General features: G+C 37.5%; 1 protein-coding gene across 1 annotated transcript in view; it reads right to left on the bottom strand.

Annotated features, from left to right (window-relative positions):
* Positions 1-12933, bottom strand: part of cacna1hb (calcium channel, voltage-dependent, T type, alpha 1H subunit b) — a gene marked incomplete at its 5' end in the record, with an annotated part of 91176 nt that overhangs the window by 71384 nt on the left and 6859 nt on the right. Inside the window, 3 exons of the mRNA XM_079811975.1 lie at positions 7789-7948; positions 9389-9486; positions 11642-11775. Of these exons, the coding sequence (XP_079668101.1) occupies positions 7789-7948; positions 9389-9486; positions 11642-11775 (392 nt within the window). The remainder of the gene's footprint in view (positions 1-7788; positions 7949-9388; positions 9487-11641; positions 11776-12933) is intronic.

Below are 12933 nucleotides of genomic sequence, written 5' to 3'. Positions count from 1 at the left end.
TCTGAAATTTTTTGGGGACCCCTTATGGTGCGTTCACACCGGACGCGAATGACGCGATTGGCGCGAGTGATTTACATGTTAAGTCAATGCAAAGACGCGAATAGACATTCTGCGGTGCAATTCGCGCGAATGAGGCGGCGCAAATTATGCAAATTGAGTTAACCAATCAGGAGCTTGCTCTAGTAGTGACAACAATGAGGAGAAAATCTGTATATTAATATCTGGTTCAGACAATATGATTATCACTGTGATAACATTAAATGACATGAAACACAACCCAGTCTCTTTTTGTTAAATGCAATTTAATAAAATAAAGATATAAAGAAAACAAATACAATGCGTTAGAGCAGGGGTTTTCCAACTTTATGATGTCAACAACCCCCAAATAAGATTAACCTTTTATGAGGGACCACTTTCCTAAAATCCATCAATATATTTGTATGTATGAAAAACATTTAAACTGTTAGATAAATAGTACATGTGACATTATAAATACAACATATTTTTTGCAAACTTAAATTGGCTATAATTAATACTAGATGTATAAACCTGAAGAAAAACATATTTAATTAAAAATTATTTGTATAAGCAACTTTCTCAATAAATGTATTGCGTACTGCGTTAAGAATACTGCCTTTCAACCCCAGTGAGCCAGATAAAGGGGACTATAGTGAGAAAAACTCACAAGAAAGATACAAAGCAAACACACAATTCTGGAAAATATAGTCAAACCAAAAAATATTCAGACACCAGATATCATTTTTTACTAGTGGGTGCAGGACACTATAGTTTATTTATGTAAGTGAGGATAGCAAAATAATGTAAACTGTGACATTATACCCAAAATAATTTGGGACCAAATTTATTCAGACACTTTGACCTGACCATGCTTAAGTGTTTTTTCTTTAATTGCTAATGCAACCTTTTACACCACAGACTGAACAAAATTAAGCAAGCTTGGTAATTGGTTGACCTAAATTGGTATTATCTAATTGTGTACTTAAATTGAACAGCTTACAGCTGATTGGTTGATTGTAATCCATTATATAAAGTTATCTGACATTATAAAGATTACGTTTTTGTCATATTTTATTAACATACAAAACTATAGCGAAAAAACTGTGATAATGTGAGAAAATGTTGAAGGTGTCTGAATAAATTTTGGTTTGACTATGGCCCCGTCCACACGGAGACGCGTTTAGCTGTATACGTTAAAATTGTTTACCATATCAGCGTTTCATCCACACGGATCCAGTGTTTTGGGAGCATGAAACCGATATTTTTTCAAACCGGGTCCCAGAGTGGATAAATCTATTGCAGCATTATTGTGAGGGTAGGTTTAGGGGTGGGGTAGGTGTAGGCGCTAATAAAACACATCTGGTAAGTAGCACATTTATTTATTATGTTATTGTGAGATTTTGACTCACTTCCTACCATTGCTGTACCCCTTCTAGCCACAACTCTTCTTCTCCGTTTTTAGTGTATTTCTGTGGCAGAATTACAGTGCCACATACTGGCCTGGCATAAATACTACATCGTTTTGTGTCGTTTTCATTGCTCTCGTGTGTACCCAGATATTTCTTATCTTGAATTTTATTTCTTGAAACGAGAAAAAAAAAAAAGATTGTATAGGGAAAGCTCTGGCTTCATGTGGACAGGGTCTATATGTATACAGCAAGAAAGGTGAGACACATTTAGAAATGAAACAGTTAGAATGTCCGGTAGACTTTATCCATTTTTGCTTTGTCTTTTTATTTTCTGAAATTTTTTGGGGACCCCTTATGGTGCGTTCACACCGGACGCGAATGACGCGATTCGCGCGAGTGATTTACATGTTAAGTCAATGCAAAGACGCGAATAGACATTCTGGGGTGCAATTCGCGTGAATGAGGCGGCGCACATTATGCAAATTGAGCGTTTTGAACGCGTGATTAACGCATGCGTTAACCAATCAGGAGCTTGCTCTAGTAGTGACAACAATGAGGAGAAAATCTGTATATTAATATCTGGTTCAGACAATATGATGAATATGAATGACATGAAACACAACCCAGTCTCTTTTTGTTAAATGCAAGTTTATGTATGATCAATAATACAAAAGTATAAGTAAAAGGTATAATAAGCTATACATGAAATAAAGCAAACAATTCAGTCAAACATTCAAAGTCAGTGCTAGCAGGCTACAACTGTAACTTAAAGTTATAGCCTAAAAAGAAAAAAGTAATTAAACTTCACTTTGCCCTCTGCCTAAACGATTGGCCAGTGAACAAATTATAGATCCATGAGACCAAAGATCGCCCGTTACATATACACAAGATGAATTATAGCTCGAGACACACCATAGAGACATCAGAGCCAGCGGCAGACGGCAGAAGGACTAGCCGAGGAAAGGCTACTCTCGCCGGGGTAAACAAGCGCGGAGCGTCGCTGATCCACTGGAGCTCACAACTCCGAAAACGCCAGATAAAATGTTCAAATAGGCACTCTTTTTATAAATAAACCACAGATTTGAGCTTTAAACAACTACATTATCGCCTGAAAAAGTCTTAAAACTACGTTTTGTCACACATTAACAGTAGATTTTAACAAAAAAAGACGTGTAAACACAGCCCATGTCAGCCATTTCTCAATGAGACGAGCTGGCTGGCAGAAGCCCCTCCCATGACACGAATTTGCGTCTGTTGTGCAGTGAATGTCACACGCGAATTAAGCGAATTTCACGCGCGAATGAAGTGAGTAAACTCAAAATGTTCAAGCGTCCAACTTCGCACGAATAGCGTGATTTATTCGCGGCATTCGCGTCCGGTGTGAACGCCACATTAGAACCTTAGAATGTCACAAAAGACGAGCACCACACAGTTAATTTCTTTTGCAGTGAGCTATATTTTGTGTAGTCCTATTTATTTTATTCCTTTATCTGGTTAATTTTAATTCTGTTTTTCTCCATTCACTTTGGTTGTCAGTCAGGAAAATAATCTAAATGATCAAAATGCTCTCGTTTCAATTCTCCGCCAGATTCGCTATGCTGCACGCAAGTTCACGCTAACTCAAAAACTTGCGTATACGAGCTGAGACCTGACATGAGATTTGATCGTAGCCACCGCTCACATCCATATTGATAAATGCCAAGTTTTGCGTGGAAACGCCTGTACACACATCATAAGTTTGTTTCATAAATAAGGCCCACTGTATGTATACAAGGCACACTAATGCACCTGTTTGGTAGAATGACACAATTCAAAAAAGTTTCTATGAGAAACGAGACATGACTTTTCTGAGGTAAAGGCCACTTCTTCATTGATGCAGATATAGCAGCAGATGGACCAAAGTGGATATTGTAAGTGGTTTTTGACAGACAATGCAATAAATGTTGTATGCACAAGAGAACTGGATTTTTAAAAGGGCAGCATGATTTGAGTGAGAAGCATTATTGTAACAGACATTGCTTGGATAGTGTTGGGCTTTGGGGAGGGAACTGGAGAGAAGCAGTGATGCACCTGAACAGGTCAAGGCTTCTTTCAGCAGTCTAGCTTTCTGGTATGCAGTACATCAGGGTGGACAGTTGTCAAAATGATTCACTGGTACAAACTGCCTTTATGGATACTCATTATTCAACTCTTTATTTTATACACTCTTTATGATCAATGAGGCCCTTATGGCGTATGTAATGTGAGAATTGATATCTTGTGTCAGCATACACAACGCAATATAATGCAACATTTATACTTGAGATTGCTGTGATCTGCTAACCTAAATTCCTCACTAAAAGTTAATTTCAGGTCTATTAGCACAGAAAAAATATTTCACATGTCCCTTAGTTTGTAAAAACTAAGGAAAATGTGTGTACAGTAGCACACCTTCAGTGGAAGTCTATCCAGTCAGTGTACAGACAAGGAAATGTACATTTAAATATGCCAGACTTTTTCAATAGTATAAACTAGTGGTGGGCCGTTATCGGAGTTAACGTGCTGCGTTAACGTGAGACTCTTATCGGGCGCTAAAAAAAATATCGCCTTTAATCTATTCTCAAAGTTGGGTTGGGAGCTGGGTCTATACTACGCAAGCTATGATGACTTTCACCTTGATATTTTAGCGCGGATGTATACCCAGCCGAATTGCACTGTAGGGGCGAGAGAATGAGTCTTCGAACCTGTGTGTATGCCTACTACTGTTGTCAAAAATATCCATATTTTGCTCTGTAGCAATCGATACTGAAATATCTGAAACGATACGATACTCATTTTCTACAGTATCGATATCAGCTGCGCTCTCCTCACCTCTCCGACCGAGAGTGAGTTGACACGCACCCTCCTCTCATTCAGTCCGTATAATACTCTGAACATGGCGAACGGGTGTTCTACTGGATTTTCCCTCATGACAGCGTGTTAGTATTGGTGTGACTGGTCTAAATTTCGCGCGGGGTTGCACAACGTTAATTCTACTAATTCCCGCAGATTTCGCGCTCGCATCTGAAGCGCAAACACACATACCGTAATAAAGCCGCCTCTGACATACAAGTGCAAAAATGAGCTCCTTTTTCCATCTTATTAATGGTCAAATACACTCAAAAAATGTTTTCGCAATGCCCATCTTGGGTAGTTTTAACGTAAACACAGTCGTAACCAGCTCACAGGAACAGTGGGATCCATGCGTGCGTCAGGTCTTAAAGGGACAGAAGTTATTTATTATTCAAACTACAAAAAAGACAAACGATAACTTACGAGCACACATATTCTAAATGCCTTCGGCAGAATTCAAATGAGCCATTTTAATCTAGATTAATCTAGATTAATTCCAAGATTACAGTGAGATTAATCTAGATTTAAAAAAAGTATCTATGCCCACCACTAGTATAAACATATCATGATCCTGTAAATTCAGAAAACCTGATAACTTTCGGTATAGATACTCGACATATTTGACATACAATACCATTCAAAAGTTTGGAGTCAGTAAGATTTTTTTTTTCATTAATACGTAATACTACTATTCAGCAAGGATGCATTAAATTGATCAAATGTGGCAGTAAAGACAAATTATAATGTTATAAAATATTTAAATTTCAAATAAATGTTATTCTTTTGAATGTTCTATTAATCAGAATCCTGAAAAAAAAAGAATCACGTTTTCCACAAAAATATTAAGCAGCACAACTGTTTTCAACATTGATAATAATGAGAAATGTTTCTTGAGCAGCAAATCAGCATTTTAGAATGATCTCTGAAGGATCATGTGACACTGAAGACTGGAGTAATGATGTCACAGGAATAAATACATTTTTTAAATATATTAAAATAGACAACTGTTATTTTAAAGATTGAAAATTCTGCATTCTGTTAAATTGCCATCTATTTAGGGTCAGAGAGCTCTCGGATTTCATAAAAAATATCTTAATTTGTGTTCCGAAGATGAACGAAGGACTTACGGGTTTGGAACGACTTGAGGGTGAGTAATTAATGACAGATTTCATTTTTGGGTGAACTAACCCTTTAAATTATAATAATATTCACTATATTACACTATATTTACTGTATTTTGATCTGCAGCCTTGGTGAGCATAAGAAACCACTTCTTTCAAAAAGATGAAAAACTTTAACAGACCCAAACTTTTGAACAGTAGTGTAGGACAGCTCAACCTACATGAACCACATCAGTACCACATAACCATGAGTTCATCTTAGTAGAGAAGCAGTCACAAACAGGACAATTTGGACCATTTTTAATATAATATCAAACAGGCCTGTCACAAGGGGGGTTCGAGGTCCAGGGGTATATTAACGGGTGTCTACTCTTGCTATAGTGGATATTTAAGAAAAAAAATTGTATGTTCAATTTAACAGCAATAGGTTCAAGAAGTGAAACCGTAGCCTAACTGAACTGTGCAGCGCGCACATGACATCCAAATTATGTTCTAAATTATGAATGGGTCAACCGTGTTTGCAAAACGGCCTGAATCCACTTGAATTAGTTTGGACTGCTCTCTCTCACTGAATAATCTGAAGCGGTTTCTCAGTCAGTGAAATAGCCTAAACAGACAGTCTATTGAGAGAACAACCAGCGCTGGTTTTTTTCTGTTAATTTCCTCTGTGAACATGCGCTAAATGGATGTCTGACAATTTTGTTGCTTTTTACAGTTTTCAGATTTAAAAACATTTAAAACGTCTAGAGATAGAGTAGGCTTAACTCGTTCAGCGGCACTGATGCTCCGAAAGGTGCACAATAGTTAGGCTATATTATATTTAACTTTAGTGTTAAATAAAAAAAAACGCTTGTGCGTCGGATGAAATGCAGGCGTCCTGCTTTCTCCGTCCATGCAATAAATGCACGTCCTTCAATGAGCGTGGATTTCTATTGTAGCCTTTTTACTTTAACTTCTTAGGTAGCCTAATATCTACGGTTTAACCCATTTCAGAGGCAGCCGAAATCAGAATTTGAATGGACTGAATAAAGCTCTCTACGAGCTTGATGTGCGATGCCCGCTGACTGACATGTAGGATATGAGCATGAATCACTCACTTTCACACGCACAATCTCACGCAAAGAGAAATATTAAGTTACTGCATACAAAATTTTTAAAGGTCCCGTTTTTCCTGTTTTTTTTTAAGCTTTGATTGTGTTTACAGTGTGCAATATAACATGTGTTCATGTTTCGCGTGTAAAAAAACAGTATTTTTCACACAATTTACTTATCTGTATACCGCTTTCACTGTCCTAAAAACGGCTTGAGGATTTCCTTATTCTATGAAGTCCCTCCTTCAGAAATACGTAACCAGTTCTGATTGTGCCAGCAGTTCCCGTGTTGTGATTCGACAGCAGCTTAGCGCACGTTGCCCGGAAAGGTCACGCCTCTTACCATAACGGGGAGATGCATGCGCTCAATGTTATTGTAAACATGTCTATATTACCGTATCAATTTGAGCCACAAAGGTGATTTGACTCCGGGATGAAAATAACAGCGTCTCGACAACATGGCGACAAACGCAACACTTCCTCTTCTCCACGTGGTAGAGCAACACGACCACGCCCCCTTTTTTGCGTATTCTTGTGGGCGGAGGTTAGTCGACAAACTGCTCTACTGACGTAATTAAAGCAGGATGTACATGGATGTAGTCCAAACCGGCCGTTCGCTGTAGGCTTTGAAAGGGAACTTCTGTTAAATAAAATATCTCGCTTGGCATTGAACTTTGAGCTTTATAATTTTACAGGCATTATTTATGCTCTTACAGCAACATTACACACTAACTAAAGTTTGAAAAATGGGATCACGAAGAACAGGACCTTTAACAAGCAGAATAATACAGCATCACAATACACATTTTTAGCTGTCTTTTAACTATTTAGTATTTTAAAGTACAAAAACATGAATTTTAACTATTGGCTTTTACATCAAGTCAGCTGTCCCTTTACTTTGCTCGAGGCCCTGTGTGGTCGCACACTTGGCACAGCCCTTGCGACGGTACTGATATCAAACATATGTGTACATGTGTTTACAATCTCAATCAATATTATTTACTGTGAAAATAGTATAATAATTACAATTAAAAATGTCCATTTGAGATTTTCATTGAAATTTCCACTCAAATCTGGACAGTGGCCTTCAAAACAACCAAAAAGTAATTCATTCATCTGATGAAACAACATAAACAGGTTTCACCGAGGAATATACTGTACGCATGCATTTCAGAGCATTTATTGTTGCAACATTATTCTCACCCAAGCAAAAAATGTTCAAACCCCCGCAATTTGCATGCATTGAGTACCTTGAATCAGCACCAGTTTTGCACTTACTTTCTGACGTCACTATCAAAGAAGCAGCGGTTCCGGAGAAGCCCCGCCCAAAGCTGCACGCCGACGATCCCGAAGATGAAGAACACAAAGAAACAAAGCAGCAAGACGTTTCCTAGCATCGGTAAAGTATCCAACAGCAATGTCACCAGGATTCGCATACCTACGAGACACAGATACACAATGTCACGAACATGAATTTAATAACACGTGCAATGAAGCATCAAAGCCATCGAGGTTCACTAGACACATTTAGAGATGAGACTCTGTTGTGTTACATTTAGAGATGAGACTCTGTAGTGTTACATTTAACTTTGATAACTCTGATCTGACGTTCACATCTCTTCATGTACACATTTTCGCAGTGCCTGATGTGTTCAGTAATTGAGCCAAGAAGTGAACACACGCACAAACAATAACTTGCGAGGCTTTGGCTAAAGCTCAGTGGTTTGAGAATAATCGAATTGGAAACTTAACAGCCACAGGCTCTCACTCCTCACTGGGTCCAAAATCTATTACCGCATTGCTGAACACACACACACTCACACACACATACACACACACACACACACACACACACACACGTTGTGTCCTGGTAAACCCTACATATAATCCTTGTCCTTGTGGGGACATTTTTTGGTCCCCATGAGGAAAACAGCTTATAAATGGTACTAAATGGGTTACTGTTTTTTTAAAGTCCCCATAAAACACGAAAACACACACACACACACACACACACACACACACACACACACACACACACACACACACACACACACACACACACACACACACACACACACACACACACACACACACACACACACACACACACACACACACACACACACACACACACACACACACACACACACACACTGTGTTTTCATGTTTTATTGTGACTTTCCATAGACATAATTATTTTTATACTGTACAAACTGTATATGCTATCCCCTTACACTAACCCTATTCTTGATCCTATCCATCAAAAAAAAAAAAACCCTCATTTTACATTTTCAAAACACATAATTTAGTATGATTTATAAGTTGTTTTCCTCATGGGGACCAAAAAATGTCCCCACAAGGACAAGGATTTCGGATATTGCCATCTTTGTGTATATGTAGAGTTTACCAGGACACACACACACAAACTTATATGGAACGTGTAGACAAAAAGAGTGTGCTATAAATGGTATGAGTATCCGTGCATGTCAAGAATTTACGGTCTTGCCCTACATTAAACAAAACAGACACTTACTTTCACTGTTGGACTCAATCCATGACTGTAACATACACCAGCACCTCTCTGAAGACTAATAGCATGTGTGTGTGAGTGTTTGTGTATTTTTTGTGGTCCATCAACTATGAGATGTTGAACTGTGGCCACTTAGCTTCAACAATCAGCGTCAGTGAGCATGTTAATACATCATGGTAGTCTTGTGTGCGTGTGTGAAACTATAAATACAGCAGGCACATCTTTTTTTTTCAGCCAGAGTCCAGATCATTTGCTTTAAATCAATAGCTGGGTTGTAAAACAGTGACAGTAAGAGAGAATCGAGGAAGATATACAGATGGAAACAAAGAGAGCGAAAACAATACTCACTGGGAACTCTGTTGATGGCTCGTAAAGGTCGGAGAACCCGTACGGTTCTGATGGCTGAGAAACTAACATTATGACCATCTAACGAATACTCCAACATCCTAAAACATAAGCAACAGAAATTCATTTAAACGAACTTGAAATGCAACACAACAGGGTAATACAGATCCATTCATTCACCTTCCTAGCGTTACTCCCACTCAAGCGGACCACACACACATTTGATTTGGCACAGGTTTTACGCCAGATGCAACAGGGTAATACAGCTATATAGGATAATATTTTTTTTTACCATTACATGACATTAATATAATATACGTACAATCTGTTTTGTTTTTGTTTTTACTGTGTTTCCTGTGTGCATTTTGCCTTAGTTCCTAGTCACTGTTAGTTTCCTTGGTTGTTAATTAATCTGCGCACCTGTTCTGTTTTCTGTTAATTACTGTCTGTTTTTAAGCCTTCAGTTCATTGTCTGCTATCGGTTTTGTTCAACGTGGTTGTGTTTATTTTATCTCCTGTGTTTTCCTGCATTTTCTAAAGAGTGTTATTAAAGACTGTGTTGGTTTGGATTCTCTAGCATCATGCGATTTCTACAGCCACCAATTTGTGATAATTAATATAATATAATATAATATAATATAATATAATATAATATAATATAATATAATGTAATGTAATGTAATGTAATGTAATGTAATGTAATGTAATGTAATGTAATGTAATGTAATGTAATGTAATGTAATGTAATATAATATAAAAAAAACATAGATAATTAAAAATATGTTATTTGTTTAATTAATGTTATCAATTTAATTTATATGTAACAAAATATTAATAAGCAGCAGTATTTATCCGCATACATCAATGTTCAAAAGTTCGGGTCAGTATTTTTTTTTATTTATGTTTTTGAAAGAAGTCTCTTATGCTCACCAAGGCTGCATTTATTTGATGAAAAATATAGTAAAAACAGTAATATAGTGAAATATTTTTGTGAACAATTTAAAATAACTATTTTCTATTGTAATACATTTTAAAATGTAATTTATTTCTGTGATGGCAAAGGTGAATCTTCAGCATCATTACTCATTACATCATTACTGAAATTTCAAAAGAACAGTATTTATTACATTTTTTTAACATCGTAAAAGTTATTGCTGACACTTTAATCAACTGAATGCATCCTTGCAGATTAAAAAAAAAAAATCTTTGAAAAAAAGGTAGTGTATATATTTTTACTGAAACATTTTGATACTTGAAATATAATGGGGCCTTCTGTTAACATTTGTGTTGCAGACCAGTGTTTGGTCTTGATTCACTGACTCATAGAACATCATGTTTACTACATTACATTTAAAACAGAGATTGTGTTAAACATCTGTTTCTTGCTGCTCTCACACACAGCAGAAAGAGAATATTTAATGTTACTAAATTGTTTCAGAATATTTAAATGTTCGCCCTGCTGAAAAGTGAAGCTTACGCCCACATGAATGTCAAAGCTATTTATACTAGTTAGTGTTCGTTTAGTGCTGTTATAGCCATACTTTTCACCTGATTGACCAACATAATATTTCTGGTGAAGGAGATTCATGAAGGAAGTCTTTCTGGTTAAGCTAGTTAAGAAGTCTAGTGGGAAAACCCGCACACCAGAATCCCAAAATGGTTTAGAAATGTTTTTCCTTTGTCCGAATTAATGACCAACTTACTCCTTACTCACACAAGAATTTTAATGAGTTTTAATGAGTGATCAGGAACTTTAGATTGAGCTGCCTTTTACAGAGAGGAAAACTAGTAGAAATCACAGAGTCAGTGACAGCACAAGTGACAGGAGAGACAAGATACAGTCAGACACAGAGACTCACGCCTGGTGGTAATTGTCATTCATGAGCTTAGCTGTGACACATCGACTTGGCATTAGAACTTGACCTGACATTAAAACTGGATCTGACATTAAACAAACACACGCACACATATATACACACACACACACACACACACACACACACACACACACACACACACACACACACACACACACACACACACACACACACACACACACACACACACACACACACACACACACACACACACACACACACACACACACACACACACACACACACACACACACACACACATACACCTTGTAATAGTTAAGAGTTTAATGACTCATTGAATTCTAGGAATCGCACACTAATAGTTTACTTTTTAGATCTTCTGAGAGTGGCAGTCTCAGGTTTGTGATTGGTCACTCACCCAGCCATGACGATAAAGAGGTCAAGACGGTTCCAGGTGTCGCCAAGGTAACATTTAGGACCAAATACCCCCAAGGCCACCATTTTTAACACCATCTCCACAGCAAAGAATGCAAAGATGAAGTCATCGAAGGCCTGTAGAGTGAAGAACCATAAACACATTGAACCACTACATGGAAAAAAGTCACATGTAATTGTGCATTTGTATACAGTTGTAAGTAAAAGTATGTGAACCGCTTGCTTTTAAAACGACATCACAATAAACATTAAGGTATTTTAAAGTTGTCTTTATGCATAGTAAGTAAACTTAATTAAACTTGAACAAAATGTAGTTTCATCTAAAATTTCTACTTCTATATTATAGTTAATTTAGCTTTTGTTTATGGTGTGATTAAGTTGTAGAAAACCCCAAAATTATTATATTTAACTACATTATGTAACATTTTGGCTTATATCTGAGAAAACGCTGCGGATATATGACATCACGGGCTGGGTCGCGCCGGCGCAGAGCAACCAGAAGCTGGCGAACCCATTGTCTGTGTGTATTTAAAGGGTTACTTCAGTGATTTAGCATTAAGCTTTGTATTTAAACAGGGTCATTTATGCAGTAGAAATGTGAAATTATTTTTTAATTTGGTGCCTTCTAGACTGAGAAAAGACAGAAAATGTATTTTTTGTCTCGTGGATGAAAGACAACAACTCCCAGAATGCACTTGCTTCGCTGCCCTATGAGGCCACTCCGTAAACCGTCGTTTTGATCTTCATAGTAATACAATAACTTCGTTCAGTTAGAGAATAAACACTACGATTAAAAACTGAACGTGTCTTTTCAATAAAGTGTGAGTGAGCCGAACGAAAGTCACGGCACAGACGCAGCAGTGTCAGATTTCCTTCGAGCTGAGCAGAGCTGAGGTAACGTTAAGCGCCAGTCTGGCACGTTTTCAGATCGCATATGGAAGCTAAACTATCACAGGAATTCATTGAAAAGTTGAAACACTCACTTTACTCTGCACCGCGCTCCATTATGATTGGCCGATTGGCCGTCTGTGTCTTACATTCTTTGCGTGAGATCTCCCCCCTGTGGGCGGGTTGATAACATGCGGAACAGCTCCATCTAGTGGCAGTAGTCTTTAGCCTCTGGCCAAAAAATCCTGAGGATTTTTTCCAGAAATAAAGTGCATAATTCTCTCGTCTCAGGGGGATATGAGGGGGGAAAGTACCATAATTTGAATATACTACCGGGTTTCTACTGATACAAAGCCTAATGCTGAATCACTGAAGTTACCCTTTAAA

The sequence above is a fragment of the Gobio gobio genome, assembly GCF_949357685.1.
Source record: "Gobio gobio genome assembly, chromosome: 3".
NCBI classification, from domain to species: Eukaryota; Metazoa; Chordata; class Actinopteri; order Cypriniformes; family Gobionidae; genus Gobio; species Gobio gobio.
This window is presented reverse-complemented; position numbering and strand designations above follow the sequence as displayed.